The sequence below is a fragment of the Schistocerca gregaria genome, chromosome 2 (assembly GCF_023897955.1).
Source record: "Schistocerca gregaria isolate iqSchGreg1 chromosome 2, iqSchGreg1.2, whole genome shotgun sequence".
Taxonomy (NCBI): domain Eukaryota; kingdom Metazoa; phylum Arthropoda; class Insecta; order Orthoptera; family Acrididae; genus Schistocerca; species Schistocerca gregaria.
In genome coordinates, this window is record NC_064921.1 from 622,050,491 (window position 1) to 622,069,464 (window position 18,974).

The following is an 18,974-nucleotide window of genomic DNA, read 5'->3' on the forward strand; positions in this document are numbered from 1 at the left end:
CTTGGTAACCCATACGGTCGCACTTCTGATAATAAGCGCAGCTGTGATACCGAGTCAAACGCTTTTTTGAAACTCGAAGAATACTGCCTCTACCTCACTGCCTTGCCATGGCTTTTAGTATGTCGTGTGGGTAAAGTAGGAGCTGAGTTTCACATGATCGATGTTTCCGGACCCCATGCTAATTTTTGTTCGAGGGATCTACAGTCGATTATGCTTTAAAGAAAAGGGGGGGGGGCTAATTTATCCACGAATTCAGTATAGAATCTGATAAGGTTTCTATCAGGGCGTGAGGACTTGTACAGTTATAACTATTTCAGCTGTTTCTCGACGCCACTGACACTAATATCTACTTCGCTAATATTTGCAATGGTATGAGAATTGGACTGAGGCAATACTTCTTTATTTCTCTTCGCAATGGAAAATTTGAAAAAAAAAGGGTTGAGAATTTATGCTTTTGCTTTGCTACCCTCAGTTTCATTTCTGTCTCGGTCGTGAGTAGCTGAACACTGAGTTCGGTGCTATTAACAGCCTTTACAGACAACCAGAATTTCTTTGGGTTTTGTAAAAGACGTTTCGATAATATTCTGCCACTGTAGTCGCTGAAAGCTTCAAGCATTGCTCTTGCAACGAAACGCGTTTCATTCGACACCTCTCTATCTGTAGTCGTCTGCTTTCTCTTGTATCTTTTACGCAGTAGACTCATTTCAAAGAGTTTCTTTGCAGTGATTGTATACGGCGGAGTGTCCATCCCACCTATAACTGTTCTACTGAGTACATGTGCGCCCAAGCCCAGGGATAAGGGGAAGCCTCCTCCCCCCCCCCCCCCATCCTCTCCTTATGCATTTTTCTGTTTGATGTGGTTGCCCTTTGTACTTGGGTACAGCTGCCACATGGTCACTGATGCCAGTTTCGATGTAGATATCCTCAAATAGGTGACATCTATTTGTCGTCATTGGATATAAATTATTTCTATAATCGGTGGGATTCCGAAACATCTGTTCTAGGTAGTTTTCAGACAAGCCATTTAGTAATGTTTCGCATGATGTCTTGCCACACTCACCACTAACAGAACTGCAGTTATTACATTTAATTGCCGGGAGATTAAAGTTTCCTCCGACAATTACAGTGCGATTGGATGATGTAAACGTACTACCGAACTGTGATTTTGTCTGAAGTTTTCGGTTACATCAGGAGGTGTGTCTGGTTATCGATAAAAGGATCCAATTATAATTTTATCCGCAACCCTAATACTGAATCTTGCCCAAACAGTCTCTCTTGTTCATCAGGAGGTGTGTCTGGTTATCGATAAAAGGATCCAATTATAATTTTATCCGCAACCCTGATACTGAATCTTGCCCAAACAGTCTCTCTTGTTGCTTCAGTTTCTATATCTGTACATTTGAGAGTGCCTATTGCAACAAATACACTACCTCCATTTACCGTTAGTCTATTCCTACGACATACGCTTAAATTTCCTCCAAAAATCTCACTGCTGTCAACTTTGGGTTTTAACCAGCTTGCTGTACCCAGTATTATGTGACCTTCACTGTATGTTACGTGCGCTTCAAACTCAAAATGCTGTATGTCTTATTGGAAGATAAAACACAGGATATCAATTACGGGTATACGTCGCCCATCATGAACCTACGACATAATCACATGATGCACAGCAGCTTACAGAGCCATTTATCTGTCGGTCACGGAATTTCTACACTTAACACGGATACTTTTTTACTGAGTTAACATTGTCTTTTAAGTACTGTCTTCTTTTAAGAACATCTTCAGTGGAGATGAAAGAAGACTCTAATTTCAGCGTGGTTATGAAATCGTATTGCTAGTCAAATAGTACGAAGGATATCTGTGCAAAAGCACAACTAACCGCCCAAAACTCCAATTTTTAATGTCGAAATTAACTATCGTGTTGAAAACTTGGAACATACCGTTAGTATATGTAATTTATCGTTGTTAAAATCCCTTTGGAATCAGAGTAACTGCCAGTGTAAAAATAGTTACGAGACAACTTAGTGTATTTTTCAGGTTTCAGACTGAAATAAAAACGTGAATAACGCAACAGCTAACTGCAGATAGAAAAAGACTGAAGTACACGTTGATTACCGTTAGAATAAAAACGTTACTTGTACGTGCATGGCCGTTACAGGGAAAAATAGCGTACTTTCAGCGGTATGAGACCTCCCCACTCCTGATTATCTTGTCTCAGATCTCTCATAAAAGGTGTGGCAGTGAAAGCGACCCACTACTGACGGGCTTACACGTAGATAACAATTTTCCGTATTTGAACAAAGACTCTCCATACGGCAGGAGCTGCCGCCTAAGCAGTAGCGCTTGCAGCGGTCGGTAAGGGAGTTACAGTCCGGGCGTCGGCCTCAGAGGAGAGTCATAGTTTAGTTGTGCATTCGCCTTCAAACTGTCAAGCAGTGAGGTTGCGTGGACCCATTGACTGTCGCATGCTATGGTTTTTGTGATTACAGTTAACGTAGAAAACAGTTTATCTGCAAAACTATTGTGTTAAACATCTTTAGTGCGTGTGGATCGTGTTTTTCAGCATTACACGTAGCAATTTACTCGAGAAAACACAAACATGGCGGACAGTGATACGAAGCTAGACCGGTCGGACCCGGAGCTGAAATACCTTTCTGTTGATAGAAATATGTTCAATGATCCAGCAACACAAGCAGAATGGACGCAAAAAAGATTAGTATGGGTTCCTCACGAAACGCACGGTTTTGTTGCTGCTGGCATAAAAGGGGAGAGAGGCGACGAAGTTGAAGTGGAAATACAAGACACCGGTAAACGTGTCTTGGTAGCGAAGGATGACATTCAGAAGATGAATCCTCCCAAATTCGACAAGGTTGAGGATATGGCAGAATTAACCTGTCTGAACGAAGCATCAGTGCTGCACAACCTGAAGGACAGATACTATTCCGGCCTCATTTATGTAAGTACTAATATTTTGCCTTTAACTACAGCTATTATTGCTCTGCAGTTTTTTAAAGCCATCATAAACATCTGTATTATCTTTGATAAAAGACGGTAAGGGCATTGCTATATACTTCGGTATAGCACAAAAAGTAGTGACTGGGTTTCAAATAACAAATCCCACGGAGCTATTAAGTTGTACCTGTGCAGCAGGTTCCATATGCACCTGTTTATAATTTGATACAACGTCAGTTTTGGAATTCAAAAACGTTGTGCTCTGTTTTCATTATAGTCTGCAATCTTGGAATATTTGTGCTGATAGAACATAATCTCACTTCGTTCTAATTCGCAGACACTAACCTTTATTTTTGTCTAAAACGTATCAAAAGTATAGATTACAAATGAATTATCCAGCTGGCAAAATTACCTGAATGTATCTCGTGCTTTGATAGATGACGTGAGAAGACAATCATTTCTTAGATCCTGATGAACAAGGAAATAGTTTGTTGCATCTCCAACTGCACAAACAGCAGATTCTATATTTACAGACATAATAATGTTTACTTCGTAGTATATGTAATTTCTTTGCAGCAGAGATTTGCAATATCGAAGCATCTTGATTAAAATTTTATCTTCATACAAATATATGGCAATAACTTCTGCCGGCTTAAGACAAGCTTTCTCTTGTTAAATACTGTGTTAATTGCGAAGTAAAGTATTTAACTTAGTGTTTAAACATTTGCACGACATTAAAAACAAAAGTTGTTGGTGGCATAGGATGAACATTGGCGACATCTAGCTGCTCTCCCCTCTTTTGTTTATGTATTGTGAGCTGAATGAGATTAAAGTAGTGGTCAGTAGCGAAGGCCAATGTTAGGTAGCCCATTGTTTTTTTAAGAATAGCTGCAACAAAACACACTTAGCTCTAGTGTACGCTACTTTATTTCTAAAGGAATTAAATAAATACTCCAGTGTTCTTATCTCTAGAGGTTTCCACATAGGCGCGTGTCACACAGATGATTTACAGCAGACTTTGAATGCCTACCGTTTTTGTGCCGTACTTTAAGAGGACAGTGATTTAAGTTGCAGCTATCCACCTTTTTTCATGTCTAATGTATTTCAGGGACTGCTAAATGCTTAGTTTCTAAAGTTGTTGTGTAATAATAGACAAAAGCAAACAGTAGCATTATTTTACGCTGTGCTGAGGGATATTGCCTGTCTGTGATCTGGTACTTACATTGTGTATGGATTATAAGCAACTTTTACAACCTGCCAGCTAGGCAGAACCTTCTGTAGGAAGCTTAATGATGTAAAATTGTTTTGCTCGTAAGATCACTAGACAGTAAAAACAGCAGCGTAGTAAGGGTTTGAGTGTTTTCAGTTTTGAAAAGAATTTACCACTACGTGTAAATAGTTAAATTTCACAAAATCGTAGAGTTCGTGCGCTGAATTATAAGATAGTATCTGACTGCCCACTGAAATGAATGACTCATGTGTATTTTGATTCTGATCTGTCATTATAAAGACTTTGATAGTAAGAAGCTGATGATTCTTAAAGGGGCATCTTACTATATTCTGATAGATTTTGTTCGGTTAGTGGAACGGTTACCAACTACCTAGGGTGACATCAAAATATGAGGAATATTGCCCCAAGTATGAGTTTTATAAACTACGTTCTGGTTAATCAAGCTTATCTAAAACTTACTTAATGAAGATGTGATCGCTGTCATCTGCAGACATGGGTAGGTTTTGTACTTAAGTTGCTATAACTGCCTATCCTGGCACTGTGTGTGTGCTACCAGTATCTGTGCTGATAATACCATTACGTTGTTTCCACCGAATGATATTGGGAAGCGAAAGTACGGCTCGAGACGGAAGATAGAATTCGGCTCTACTCAATATTATATGTGTAGATTCTTGTGTAGAACTCGGCACTGGTTTTGACTTTCAACTGTGAAATTGTCCAGTAAAAATTGTTAGCGCACTGCAGCTGTTCGATGTTCTTGTGATATTTGCTATTTACTACAAAGCCTAATATAATAATACCGATCAGCTCTGCTGGACCCTTTGATGAAAAATTGGAGAATTGCCATAATGTGGTAAGAAATCATATTCAAGGTGCGGTTACCTTGATACCTTAGTGGTGTAATTGACCGTAGGAGAATTTATGTAATTTTAAAGTTAGTTACGTAGTGTGTGCTTTCCTTCCCTTCGCGCGTATTTTCGAGGCTGGATTCAGGAGGCGAATAAAATCGAGCGCGGTTGTGCGCGTTTATAGAGGCAAAACTGTTAACAGAATGTGATGTAGTTTTATTTTTTCAGTGGATCCTTAACATAACGTTGGACACGTACGTTGTTTCTGTTCTGGGTAATGAAAGTTTATGGAGACATCATAGCCTAGCGCTGGAATAACTTTTGCTACTGCCGTGTAGGAGGATACGATAAGGAGAGGACGTGGTAGCTAGTCTGCAAAGCGCCCAGTGATGGAAGTGCGAGCGTTGTGTTGCAGGGGGAAAGGCGAGCACGTTGCCGGTGTGGGGACGACCTTGGGCCTGTTGCGCGTTGTCGGCGCCCCTGGTCCGGGACGAGCCGTCAGCAGGCCCGTGGGCGCGGCCGACCATGCATCGAGTCTCGGCTCTCGACTGCGGCTACCTACTAGGCGCTCGTTTGGCGGCGCGGGCCAAATAGCATGGCGCGCAGGCATTGCCGTGCCCCGCGTAATTGAGTTAGTGGCGCGCCGTAATTTGGCGGCAGCCGAGTCATCGCCGGCCTCGCGACCAGCCGTTGCGCGGTTAAGCAATGACGATTCTGTCTCCTACACGACTATTTTTACATCAACTGTTCCTTGCTTATTGCTATTATATAAAATATGGGTAATAGTTATATAGGAGACCCACTTCCTACCTTTCATTTTTCATGTTCGTGCATGTATGTTGTAGTATGCATCAGATTACTAGTCGGAGGCTGCCCGTTACCAATTATTGGTATTTTAATAGACTTTGCAGTTTTTACAACGAAAATTGCATTATGTATGGCAAGATTCATTAAATGTGACGCCAACATAGGCATTACGCATTTGTACTGTAGGTCTGTTACCACATTCTTTAATTCGCTTTCACACTCGTTTCGTTCTTCCAGCCTAATATAGTTCGGCCACGCTACAGTCAGTCAACACAGCCGGTGGAGTGGTCCACTACCACACTCGAGCACAAAATTAACTGGAGAAACATTGTCATAAGTTATTAATTTGTCATTGAAGGTCTGTCTTTATTTTTCCAGCGGTTTTTAACGACTGTTTTCCATCTCTCTAACGGGACTTTTGAAGGTCTGCAAAATACCTTAAACAAGTCTTATGGCATTGTTGGTTGGGAGACCCCTATGTGTAGTTTCAGCTACCAAGTAGGGATAGGTTGTCTTTCAGTGGCCTTCTCACTAGCGGCGTGTGAGTTGTCTTAAGTAGTGTATCTGTAGAGCGTAGGTCATCGCAATTGACGTATAGTGTGCGGTCATGAGTGTATTGTATGATGAGTGGAGAGAGACTGTGACACCCGATGCACATGCCAGTATCAGAAGCGCTTTCTTGAACTAGAAATATTTTCTAGCGACACATTTCTGTAGAAGTCGAAAAGGGTTGAATAAGGCGGTTAGTGAAGTAGTTATTGCATCATACCCGCTTACTAAAAGGCCTTAGTCGTTTTTTCGTGATAAAAGGATTTATTTTTCTATAGCTAAATGATCATGAGTTTAATAAGCGCAGAAGTAGTTTTCATTTTTTGCAGTTACGCTTTGGCTTTCGCAAATTCATAATGTGAATGTCTTTCACAACCCAAGAAACAGTGAATTAGTAATGAACTTTGGAGTAGATGTTTCGTCCGCTGGTGCAGGCCTGTCGGTGTACACCCCTTTGTGTGAGTGCTGGATGGTTTCTGCCGTTACTCTGTGAACCCATGTCTCATCCACAGTATCAAATCATGATGGACTCTGAAAGAGTCCGTAGGTTCTTTTTCGCATTTTGGACTCGCATTTGAGAGGACGACGGTTCCAACCCGCGTCCGGCCATCCAGATTTCGGTTTTCCGTGGTTTTCCTCAATCACCTCAGGCATATGCCGGGATGGTTCCTTTCAAAGGGCACGGCCTATTTTCTTCCCCATCCTTCCCTGATCCGAGCTTTTGCTCCGTCTCTAATGACCTCGTTGTCGACGGGACGCTAATCTGCTCTTTTTCGCATTTGTTTCTGATTTACAGTCAAAAAAAATCTTACACAACGTCATCATGCTTAATTAATTCTGAAGATTAGTGTGCATGGTGGAAGTTACTTATTGTACCAGTCTCAGGGACCGAAATGGATTCCCAGTCAGACATAGTTTTGGCTTGCAAGACGATGCAGAGAGCGAGGACGAATGAGATAATAGATAATAATCCTTCTCTTGTCTGAGGCGAAAGAAGAAATTGGGAATATTAGAAAAGGGATTGGTCAAAGATATTTGCATGTTGCATACAATGTGCTTCCTAAATGACACGCGGTTGAAGACACACAGTATTCTTCCTCAGTGAGAATGCTGGAAAGTTTGCTTCAGTTTTGTTAGAAAAAGCAAGAGGTAAAAATCCAACTAACCGAAACTCTTAGGTAAGAAAAGTCATAAATACAGCTCGTTTGACTCGGGAAATCATATGCTTCTGCATTAGTTGAAGTATGCTAAGTCCGTCGTAGTACAATGTTAAAAATTTGAATGTAAATGAAAAGTAACTGATTGCTACTATGGTAGAGATTTATTTTTCTATTGGGAACATCTCGCGTTCCACAAGCAATACTATGTTAGTAGTAATGTAGTTGGCCATAGGTGATCCACACTTCACGTATCCACTTAGGTGAACTAAGAGATAAAGAAGACTGAAGCATGTTATTAACCCATCTTCACGCCGATCTACTGGCACGTCATTGGTAAAAGAGTTGGAGTAAGAGAAATAGAAAAAAAAAATGCTGTCCATCTTACTGGCATTGGGACAAGTAAACCATTTTACTTGCTACTCGACTAATTAATGTTGCCAACATACGTTAAATTATTAATTTACTCGCCGTTTGACTAGGTTACTGGCTTGAGATTGGGTGCGATGTTCCTTGGGAGTCAAGTTGCTGCTTTGGCTGGTTAATTAGAGTGACACTAAAACCTTGCATTGGCAAGTCAGTTTTGGTGATGCGTCACCGTTTTGTAGTAAGGTGTTAGCTACGAGTATAGAACCATCGACTCAACACAATTGACTTAGGAGTAGAAAATGATGCGAAACAGGTGACCACCGGCATCGCTGTCGCTTTTACACTGCGTCTACAAGCTTCAGATGGAAAGTAATCGTTAAAAAATCAGGCGGCGTGGGAAGACTTGAAATGACGGAGCTCATGAAATTTGTTGCCACATCAGGCGAATTTGTGTCCGTGATCCAACAATTAGAATTTGATTTTAATCTCGTATAAATTCGTGCTGCGTCCACATTTTTCTAGCCTCGAATAATCGTCAGGGAATTACTAGGTGCACATTAATAAATGGTCATATGGTGCTTAAGAACTGCTTGTTAAATTGATAATCTGCGTAATGTCACCCTACTTCAATTGCTAATAAATTAAAGCGAGCCGTATCTCCCTTGGTCGATGAACAGCGGTGTGCCAGATTTCGTTGTCCGGCACAATATAGCGCAGATTGGATTGCAAGGCCTCTCCTACTAAACTTGAAAGACGTGAAACGTGTAAAACGATACGGGCAGTACGCTGAGCTCCTAATAATATATATAGTTCGTGCTTAACAAAGAGAGGTGATGATCAGTAGTAGAAAAGGATCTCGTCTCGGTTAAATCAAAATTACTAGCGATACAAGTAGTACAAGTAGCTAAACGATTCTCCTGCCTGTGAAGCAAAACGGCAGAAGCAAACTGGCGCAAGCAGAACGTTTTTCAACAATGTAGATCCTCTGGTATCATTGTCGGCGATGAATTTTCCGGAAGTGAACGTCTGAAGCACAAAAATGAATGGAAATGTAGCGTGGATTATGGATAAACGAGAGAAAAAATTAGAATGGTTTGAAATGCCGCCGTATTTAAAGACAGTAAACAATAAGTACACAGTGAAGACGTCCGAGAAAGAAGAGGCGAGTAAAGAACTGTAAGGTACGTCCTAGACAGAGAATGGTTTTGTGGGACATTTGATATCACGCCTGGGAAAGCTGGGAATACCAGGCAAAGAGCAGTGGTGAGATTAAAATGAAAATAATGAAAACTTACCTTCTTGGCCCCATACTTCTTTATAACTGCCTTCTCCATAATCACTCTCAGGCCCAGCTAGGGATACTGAAGAAAGGAGCAAAAGTTAAGAAGAGCAATCTATGAGGTTATGAATGTGAACATTAGAAAGTTAGTTAATACCTAGCGCTGCAAAGCTCATTTTTGAAAGAGGTTTAGGATGCGATGCTAAACTATAAGAAATGTGAAAGTGATGTCATGAGGAAATGGGAATAGTAAATGAAACAAAGACTGAAAGACATACTCATTTAATGACATAATTGCATAAGAACTGATGCAAGATGAATGTGCTTATAGGGAGCAAGGGTGTGTGGGAGTATAGTGTGCTGGTGGTTTAGTGGACAAATGTCAACTCATCGTTTATTAATAAAAACAGTATCTGAACATCACACTTCATTGTAAGAGCGATTTCACAATATCTGATAACAACAGTTTAATCTCCAGATATGTTTCATCACATGTGGCAATATGGAAAATCTTTCATCTTATAACTGGAAGTAAATGTTTGGCTGTAATCTTTCTGGCGCGTTACAGAAAAACAACACACGGCCACATATATTCACTATTAAGGAACAGTCGTTCACCAGAAGTGATAACAGAATTGTAAGCTGATGACCAATTTCAGAATAAAGAATGTTATGACAAACACTTAAAAAAGTTCAGCAACAGCAACTTCGCAATCAGTAGTGCTTCTTCCTTCAAACTCACGAAAGACATCTCCAAATACTTCGCAATTGTTAGACACGGAACTCTAAAAAGATACCTCATAAATTTAGATGATTTAGCTTGACAAAGGTTGAACATTTCACATAACCTTGGCGCAACTGTCACAGTGAACCTTACACAATGAAATGGTTGCAACATTAGCTCAATAGCTTTTCACATATATCAAAGTACCTTCTACAGAATCTCGGCACTATCGGTGCAGCATATATTTAAAAGGAATCAAATAGTGGCAAGGTTCACAAATTAACCTTCAATAAAGCACCACAGCCCTTTACAGCACAGTTACAGGCAAAGGTAAGCAAAAGACAAGCGAACTTAAGCGTAATTTTATAACAGGGGACGACTCAGTGACAATCTCGGTATTCAAAACGTACCTCTCCCTTACACTAGAGACTAATGCATTAGCATACGTAGTTTAACAAGGACCCAAGCTCACGTGAGGAGGCAGCATTAACTCAACCCAGCGAATGATACTAATATGACGGAAGAGACAGTGACAACCACACTAATGGCCAAGTGTCGACTAAGCGACGTCGCCCAAACGCTGATCAACGATGTCTGCCAAACAGCTTCACTCAAACACGGAGGAACTGTAATATAGGTACCCGTCGACACGTTGCCGTACCACCCTACAGCAGTAAAGCTAAATGGCATCTGCCATGTACGGTGAAGCTCTGCGAACAGCCGATAACTTAAGCTCCAGGAGTCACTGGCGTGGCGACTATTTACCAACTTGCAAACGCATCTAAGCACTTCCGCTTCCATCCTTACCAGAACGGGACTGGCATAGCATCTGGACGGTGCTGTATTCCGTACACGGTAGATAGAAAGGGAAGCAGACAGCCTGCCCACGTCGCTCAGCGGTCGCTCCTCCGTGACTGCGGTACGCAGCCTGGCTGCACGCCGGCCCACTCCAGCAGACACTGCGTTCACTTCCTCGTTTCTCAGGCAGATTGCTCGCGGAGACTCAGCTCGAGACGCTGCCTTACTTCCTCCTTGGCCACAGATAACACAGGCCAACAGCACTCGGGGCAAGGAATCTATGGCATCGAAAACCATAGACGTTGTTGGAACACTTCAATAAAGGCTGAAATGTGCTGTCAGTGATCAACGACTCCTAAGACATCATGGCTTCGATTGTGAAAGATTAATTACAGCATATTGTGGAGGATGCTGGTCGCACCAAGTTTGGTTTCTCAATATCAAATTATTCTCATGATACATATTGAGATGGTAAAGATCATTGGATAGTGATATGCTCATTTATAGCTGGCGGTAGTATGCCGTACACAAGATAGAAAAGTGCACACTGGCGGAGATACAATTTGTACTCGGATGATTTATGTGAAACTGTTTCCGACGTGTTTGTGACCGCACGACGAGAATTAAGACTTCGAACGCAGATTGGTAGTTGGAGCTAGACGCATGGGAATTAGAGTTCGGAAATCGTTGGACAATTAGATATTCGTGATCCACTGTGTCAAGATGGTCGAATTTATCAAATTTCAGGTATTACCTCTCACCACGGACAACGCAGTGGCCGACGTCCTTCACTTAGAACAGCGGCGTTTACGTAAGTTGTCAGTGCTAACAGACAAGCAGCTCTGCGGGAAATTACCGCAGAAATCCATTTGTGAAATTCAGGACAGTGCCGCGAAACTTGGTGTTAATGGTCTAAGGTAGCAGATGGCCGATGCGAATGCTGTTTCTCACAGCACGACCTCGCCTGTAGAGCCGCTCCTTGGCTCGTGACCATATCGGTTGGACCCTAGACGACTGGGTAACCGCGGCCTGGTCGGAGGAGTAACGATTTCACTTTGTAAGAGCTGATGGTAGGGTTCAATTGTGTCGCAGACCCCACGAGGCCATGAACCCAAGTTGTCGACAAGGCGCTGTGCATACTGGTGGCGGTTCGATAATGGTGTGGGCTGCGTTTACATGGCATGGACTGGGTTCTCTGGTTCAACTGAACTGATCATTGACTGGAAATGATTATTCGGCTACTTGGAGACAATTTGCAACCATTCATGTACTCAGTGTTCCCAAACAACGATGGAATTTGTATGACAATACGCCATGTCGCCGCAAAACAATTATTCGAGGTTGGTTTGAAGAACATTGTGGACAATTCGAGTGAATGATTTGGCCGACCACATAGCTCGACGTGAATCCCATCGAACATTCATGGGACATAATTAGTGGTCAGTTCGTGCACAAAATTCTGCGCCGGCAACACCGTCGCAATTATGGACAGCTGTAGAGGCAGCCTGGCCGAATATTTGTGCGGAGGACTGCCGTACGACTTGTTGAGTCCATGCCACAACGAGGTGCTGCATTACGCTGAGGAAAAAGTGAAACACGTCATTAGGAGGCATCCCATGATTTTCGGCACCTCTGTGAAGGACGAAGACTTTAAATGGAAAAACATGCTGCTGGATTGCATTGTCACTTGGGTTGCGCCGCAGGTGGCCAGGCATGCAGGGTGGTTGCAGCAGGTGAGTGCGGGCAGACAGTGGCGACTGGCGTCGTTCTGGGCGCCGGCTGTATTTTTAGGCGGCATAGCGCGGAGCGGCGCGCCGCCCTGCAGCCAAGATAGCGGCGGGCCCCACCCGGCCACCACTACTACACCCTTTCCGTAATCCCACAGTTACCACCAACATTGGCCGTCGCTGCCCTGAAGAAGCAAAAGGAAGCTTCATCCACACCAAGGCTGCATTAAATGTATCAAAACCAGAGCGGACGGCGAGGGTGGGGTGGGGGGGAGTGGTTGTCTGTGACAGAAAATAGCGAGAGGCAAAGTCAAACTATCGTCAGCAGCTAACGATCCCGCCGGCCAACTACTATGAAATTGCATGGCCATTTAAATAAGTAACTCTACAGATCAGTCCTGTGCAACTGCATCAAGCACAGACCGAAGGTTTCAGAGATATGTCTGTGACGGTGGCGCTGTGCTGTGTAGTTAACAAACTACATTGTGGAGGAATACTTTGTGTAGTTTCCATAGGCCGCGGGGATGGAGCTATGGTGGGGGAGGTATGTCTGAAAAGTAAGTAGCGTTTTGTAGAAACACTTTTTTTCATATAAAAATTTACGTTTTCAAGAAGAGCATTTCTTAAACTATTTTTTCCATAGTTACTACCATTGTTCAGACTTTGTACGGGAATGCACATAATGGATGTAAGAGTGCAGGTTGTAGACGCATGTTTGGGTCTGGCCATGAGTCGTGCTCGGATACCCTAGTGGTTTGGCGACCGCTCACCATAAGCGTGAGATCCGGGTTAGAGTCCCCGTTGGGCACAAATTTTCTTGTCATTCGTAATATAGTTGATGGTTGTCCATATTCGCAACGACTGTCGTGTGTCGTACTTCCGAACAACTCACTCAGTGCAGTATCGAATAAATTTTGGCCTGAAAAAATGTTTTATGAGTATTACTATTGACAAGCATGGGCACACAATACAAATGTGCCTAAATGCACTGACCAAGTGAATTTTACGTATATTCTGGACAAATAAACAAAGCCGAGGTTCACAGTTACCACAAATGAAAACAGAGACTGTGACTTAATCGAGAAGAAAATTGGGTTTTCCTAGCATTTTCGAGATGACCCGAAGCTGAAATCTGGCAATACATGGGCTGAAGAAAGAAAAATTATCTACCATGAAACGAATAAGACAGTATTGGGTGCAAGCTATACCTGAGAGAAATAAGCGACTGAAATAACGTTGTCCACACATGGCCGAAACGAAGTAGAAGAAGACGGAAAAGACACCCAAAATATTTAATGTAACTACCACATTATACCATTTACATGTGTAAACACACAGAACATTAGTTAGCTAGAAATTGATACTGAGTAAAGTATACTTTGTTTTGCAATACGACCGCAGGCTACAAAAGCAAATAAGCGAGTTAGTACCCCTTCAGGTCTATTAGACAATCGTGGCTCTTCTCCAGACAGGTAACTTTACAGCATTGTACATTCACGGTAAGTGAGGACAGTCGTGTATCTGGCGAGTGGTTCATCCCGATGGCTGGTTGAGAGATGTTGGTGTCTGGCGAATGTGGAGAGTTGAGACAGTCCGTCGCACCTGAGATCGCGCCCGTCTCCGTCCTCTCGCCGCTGGAACCTTGGGGCTGGAGTGCTAGGTCGGGAGGTGGGGGAGAGCAGAAGAGACTCGCGCCAAAAATGAAGCGGATGTTTGTCTTGGCGCCAGTGACTCCACTCCCGAGAAGTACTCTTCACTAAACCGTCACCGCCAGCCGTCAATAAAACAGTATAATATGCGTAAACAACGAGGAACAGTGAGAGAGACTGCTTTAACTCTTTGGGTAAACTTAAAAGACAATTTTTGTCGTCTTTCTCAAACTAACGAGTTCCAGGGTTGGAGTTGATTTCTAGAAATGGTACAAATACAGCAGACGCAATGAAATAGTTACTCCTTCATCAAAACACATCACAGACGGATTTTGAGAGTTCAGTATTGGACCGTGCTGCGCAGTGTGGGTAACCAATAACACCGCGATGTTGTCTCCATCCGTCAAGCGCCATTCAGGTGATGTAAATTGCTGTCCCCAGCCACAGTTCTGTGGGCGGAAGACGGCAATCTCACACTGGTGCCAATTCCTGACTCAACCTTATGTGATACAGGAAAAGGAAACGTATTTCTTGAATTAATGTTGCTCGGTTTTTTTATCATGTGATTTATTTGTGAACTCAGAACTGTCAGCGACTTCCTCCGTTATCGTTAAAGAGTTAACTATGGCACTACTAGGCCATCTGGTACTTTTGTATATGTTGTTGTTGTGGTCTGAGACTGGTTTGATGCAGCTCTCCATGCTACTCTATCCTGCGCAAGCTTCATCTCCCAGTACGTACTGCAACCTACATCCTTCTGAATCTGCTTAGTGTATTCATCTCTTGGCCTCCCTCTACGATTTTTACCCTCCACGCTGCCCTCCAATGCTAAACTGGTGATCCCTTGATGCCTCAGAACATGTCCTACCAACCAATCCCTTCTTCTGGTCAAGTTGTGCCACAAACTTCTCCCCAATCCTATTCAATACTTCCTCATTAGTTATGTCATCCATCCATCCATCTAATCTTCAGCATTCTTCTGCCCAGCACCACATTTCGAAAGCTTCTATTCTCCTCTTGTCCAAACTATTTATCGTCCATGTTTCACTTCCTTACATGGCTACACTCCATACAAATACTTTCAGAAACGACTTCCTGACACTTAAATCTATACTCGATGTTAACAAATTTTTCTTCTTCATAAACGCTTTCCTTGCCATTGCCAGTCTACATATTATATCCTCTCTACTTCGACCATCATCAGTTATTTTGCTCCCCATATAACAAAACTCCTTTACTACTTCAAGTGTCCTATTTCCTGATCTAATTCCCTCAGCATCACCCGACTTAATTCGACTACATTCCATTATTCTCGTTTTGCTTTTGTTGTTAATCTTATACCCTCCTTTCAAGACACTGTCCATTCCATTCAACTTCTCTTCCAGGTCCTTTGCTGTCTCTGACAGAATTATGTCATCGGCGAACCTCTTAAGTTTTTATTTCTTCTCCATGGATTTTAATACCTACTCCGAATTTTTCTTTTGTTTCATTTATTGCTTGCTCAATATACATATTGAATAACTTTGGGGAGAGGCTACAACCCTGCCTCACTCCCTTCCCAACCACTGCTTCCCTTTCATGTTCCTCGACTCTTATAACTGCCATCTGGTTTCTGTACAAATTGTAAATAGCCCTATCGCTCCCTATATTTTACCCCTGCCACCTTCAGAATTTGAAAAGGAGTATTCCAGTCAACATTGTCAAAAGCTTTCTCTGAGTCTGTGGTTTGCCTTTCCTTAATCTATCTTCTAAGATAAGTCGTAGGGTCAGTGTTGCCTCACGTGTTACAATATTTTTACGGAATCCAAACTGATCTTCCCCGAGGTCGGCTTCTACCAGTTTTTTCCATTCGTCTGTAAAGAATTCGCGTTAGTAAAACAATAGTAGCGACGCTGGTTCCAGTAGCTGGTAGATAACAGCTTACTTCTCTGTAGCCTTCATTTCCATATTGCGGTTGAAGTTTCAGCATTTTCTGACCTATGTAGCTTCTCTAGCGACAAAGCTGTATAGCAGGTACATGGGTGGGATAATACTTCCGTTTCATCAAGAGTAATCGGACGTTTGAGAGCCTGTGATCGGCAATACGGAATTTACCAAACATACTTTTGTATTTGATGAACGAAGCTGGTTGAGAACAGCATGTGCAGCAACTACTAAAGCAACACACGCAGCCACTACACCCCTAGTGGTACTTGGAAAACGTGCGCTACAAGCTGAAAGGCTACAGGAAAATAAGCAGAATTAACTTACCATGGAACGGAATCAGCATCGCTACTAACATACATAAACGGAACCTCTCGTTGCACAATGGAGTTCCCTGATTTTGTGACGTCTCCATAATATAATTTGTCAAACTACACCCAAGAAAACGTGAAGCACTTATCCGAGAGCATCAGCTCGGAAAACTACGTTCTTAACTTAATTTTTAATAATCATCGTTCATATCATAGCAAGGGCATTGATAGCCAGAGTTGTGCACTCCGTAAATACCACCATCATCTTTCTTCTGGTCGCTTCACTAATCGTTATTGGAACTTAATAAAGTGGTCGAAATGCGTCTCTCCATAAGTGATGAACTTCGCTAGTCTCTAAGCGGAATAATGAATGTGATGGATCATATCTGTATAGCTTTTGGTCGCTTGACGTCCGTCCTTATCAGGATTTTGGTATTTCTGCAGAACAGTGTCTGCTGACACATTCACTTAACCATCTCGTCCACGTAAGTCGGGCGGCTTCTACAAAGACTTAGCAGCTGGAGATATTTCGATGCTACAGAATTCAGTAAGCTGCAGTATCGGGCACTCGGCTGTACACGCGAGCTGGAGGGAGGGTGGGTGGTGATGTGTCGGGTGTCTGGTTTCGCCGGCCCCCTGGCTGGGTGCGGCGCTGTTTGTACAGTGCGCGGTGACGTCAGCGCCTCCGCGGCCACGTCAGGCTCACCCGGCAGACCTCAGCGGATTCCGCGCTACGCTCCGCTCGTTCGTTCGTCCGGCCGTTATTTCGTTGCACTTTCTTCACTGGGCACAGGGCGTTGGAATGCAAATGTTTACACGTTTCGCCATTCAACTGACGTCTGGCAGAAGTACGAGGGTGAGCGTCGCACCGCTGGTACTCCGTAAGGCCGTTACTACCGGACTTCGGCCTGCCTGCTTTCAGCGATGTCACAGCTGAATTTTGATCGTTGCATATTGCCTGCCACAGAATAAAAGACCAACATTATGGCACTAATTGTCACGTTATTTCTGCCCGAAAATATGAGATTAAAAGTGCACTGCACTTCACGGTCGGGCCAGGGTCAGTGTAAAACGTGATGCGGCGCCATAGTTATACAATTGGATCAGAATTTTGGAGGAGCGAAGATCAGATCACCGTCCGACCGCCAACTTTTGGTTTTCTACGCTTTTAATAAGTTATTTAAGGCAAATTTGGTTGAGAATTTACACGGCTCTTATTCTGCCCGATCATTGTTCAGTCGGAGCTTGTACACCGCCGCCACTCGACGGGGAGCTGAGGCCAAATCTTCCTTCCAGAGATGATAGAGTGGAATCTATCGCTTGCAGGCAATGGACTTAATAAAATGAAAGAAAAGGAGGTAGTTCAATGAACTGTAATCAGGTAAAATCTTGCTTATTTTCAGCGAGTTTACCCTGGTCCTGAATCTCAGCAGTGGTTACAGAGTAACCTTTCTATGAAGGAGAATAATTTAGCTGTCCAACCGCAAACCAAGTCTTACATCTCGATTAATGGCAATAAGGGCAAGACGAGAGAGATTACAGATAGTAAGCAGGCGACGCCACTTTTACACCCCCATTCCACCCCCCAACCCAACCCTCAATTGTGGAACGAATTACCCTCCGCCGTGCACAGAGGTTACTTTTGAGTGCAAAACTTGAGCGAACAACTCACAGACTCCGTTTGAAGTAATGTCTGCCAGTCTCAATGCATATTGAACATAATTTACTCACAGAATTGAACACTTGGTATAGAATCACTTGCTGTTTCAAAAGAACCCTCCACATGATACTCGTTGAAGTGTAAATTTTACGAGAAAATACACAGAGGCTTACTGATGAATCTGCTCTCACACGACACTTCCTCATTCCAATTTTGCTGTCAAGTGGTGTCTGGGGTTCCCAAGACAATGTTCAAGGTCCTCGATGTTCTTAATCAATAAGAGAGATTTAGGAGACAATCTGAGCAGCCCTCTTGAATTGTTTGTAGATCATGCTGTAGTTAAACTTCTAATAAAGGCACTGGAACATCTAAACGAATTCCAAAATGGGTTGTACAAGGTATCTGCGGCTCGAAAAATGGCAATTGACCCTGAACAGTAAATAATGTGAGGTTCTCTGCATAGGTAGATTTAGATTATACGATAAATAACAGAAATGTAAATGTTGCCGATTCAACTACATAACTGGAGACTACAGCTACGAACAGCTTAAACTGGTACCATCGCAAAAATTGAGGAAGGCGAACAAATAAGAAACATCTACTAAACTGACTGCCTACAGTACGCTTCCCCGTCCTCTATTAGGGTATTGCTGTGCAGAGGGCAGTGTTCAAAGAATGCTTAGAGATCTTTTCATGAAATTTCGCTCATCAGCTTTCTCCTATGAACGAGAAGATATTTTGTTGACGCTAGCCTACATCGGGAGAAATGACCATTGCAAAAGGAAAAAAAAACAAAGAGATATGACAGGTCGCACGGAAAGGCTTGGATATTTATTTTTGCCACATGCTATTAGAGAGCGGGATGGTCGATAAAACTCAGGAAGGGTTCTGAGAACCCTTGCCAAGCAATTAAGTGTGAATTTTAGAGTAGTCATGTAGGTAGAGAAGTGAGAAAATTTTTTTGCGAAGAATTATGGCCAGCTCTCTACG

At 42.8% G+C, this 18,974-nt stretch overlaps 1 protein-coding gene across 3 annotated transcripts in view; it reads left to right on the forward strand.

The window, feature by feature from the left end:
- Positions 1-1,988: 1,988 nt before the first annotated feature.
- LOC126334615 (myosin heavy chain, non-muscle) overlaps positions 1,989-18,974 on the forward strand; it is a 261,875-nt gene continuing 244,889 nt past the window's right edge. The window contains exon 1 of one of the 3 annotated variants that reach the window (XM_049997023.1): positions 1,989-2,956. In XM_049997023.1, the coding sequence (XP_049852980.1) occupies positions 2,600-2,956 (357 nt within the window). In that variant the 5' untranslated portion in view covers positions 1,989-2,599. The remainder of the gene's footprint in view (positions 2,957-18,974) is intronic. The other 2 variants (XM_049997024.1, XM_049997025.1) reach the window with 2 other exon arrangements.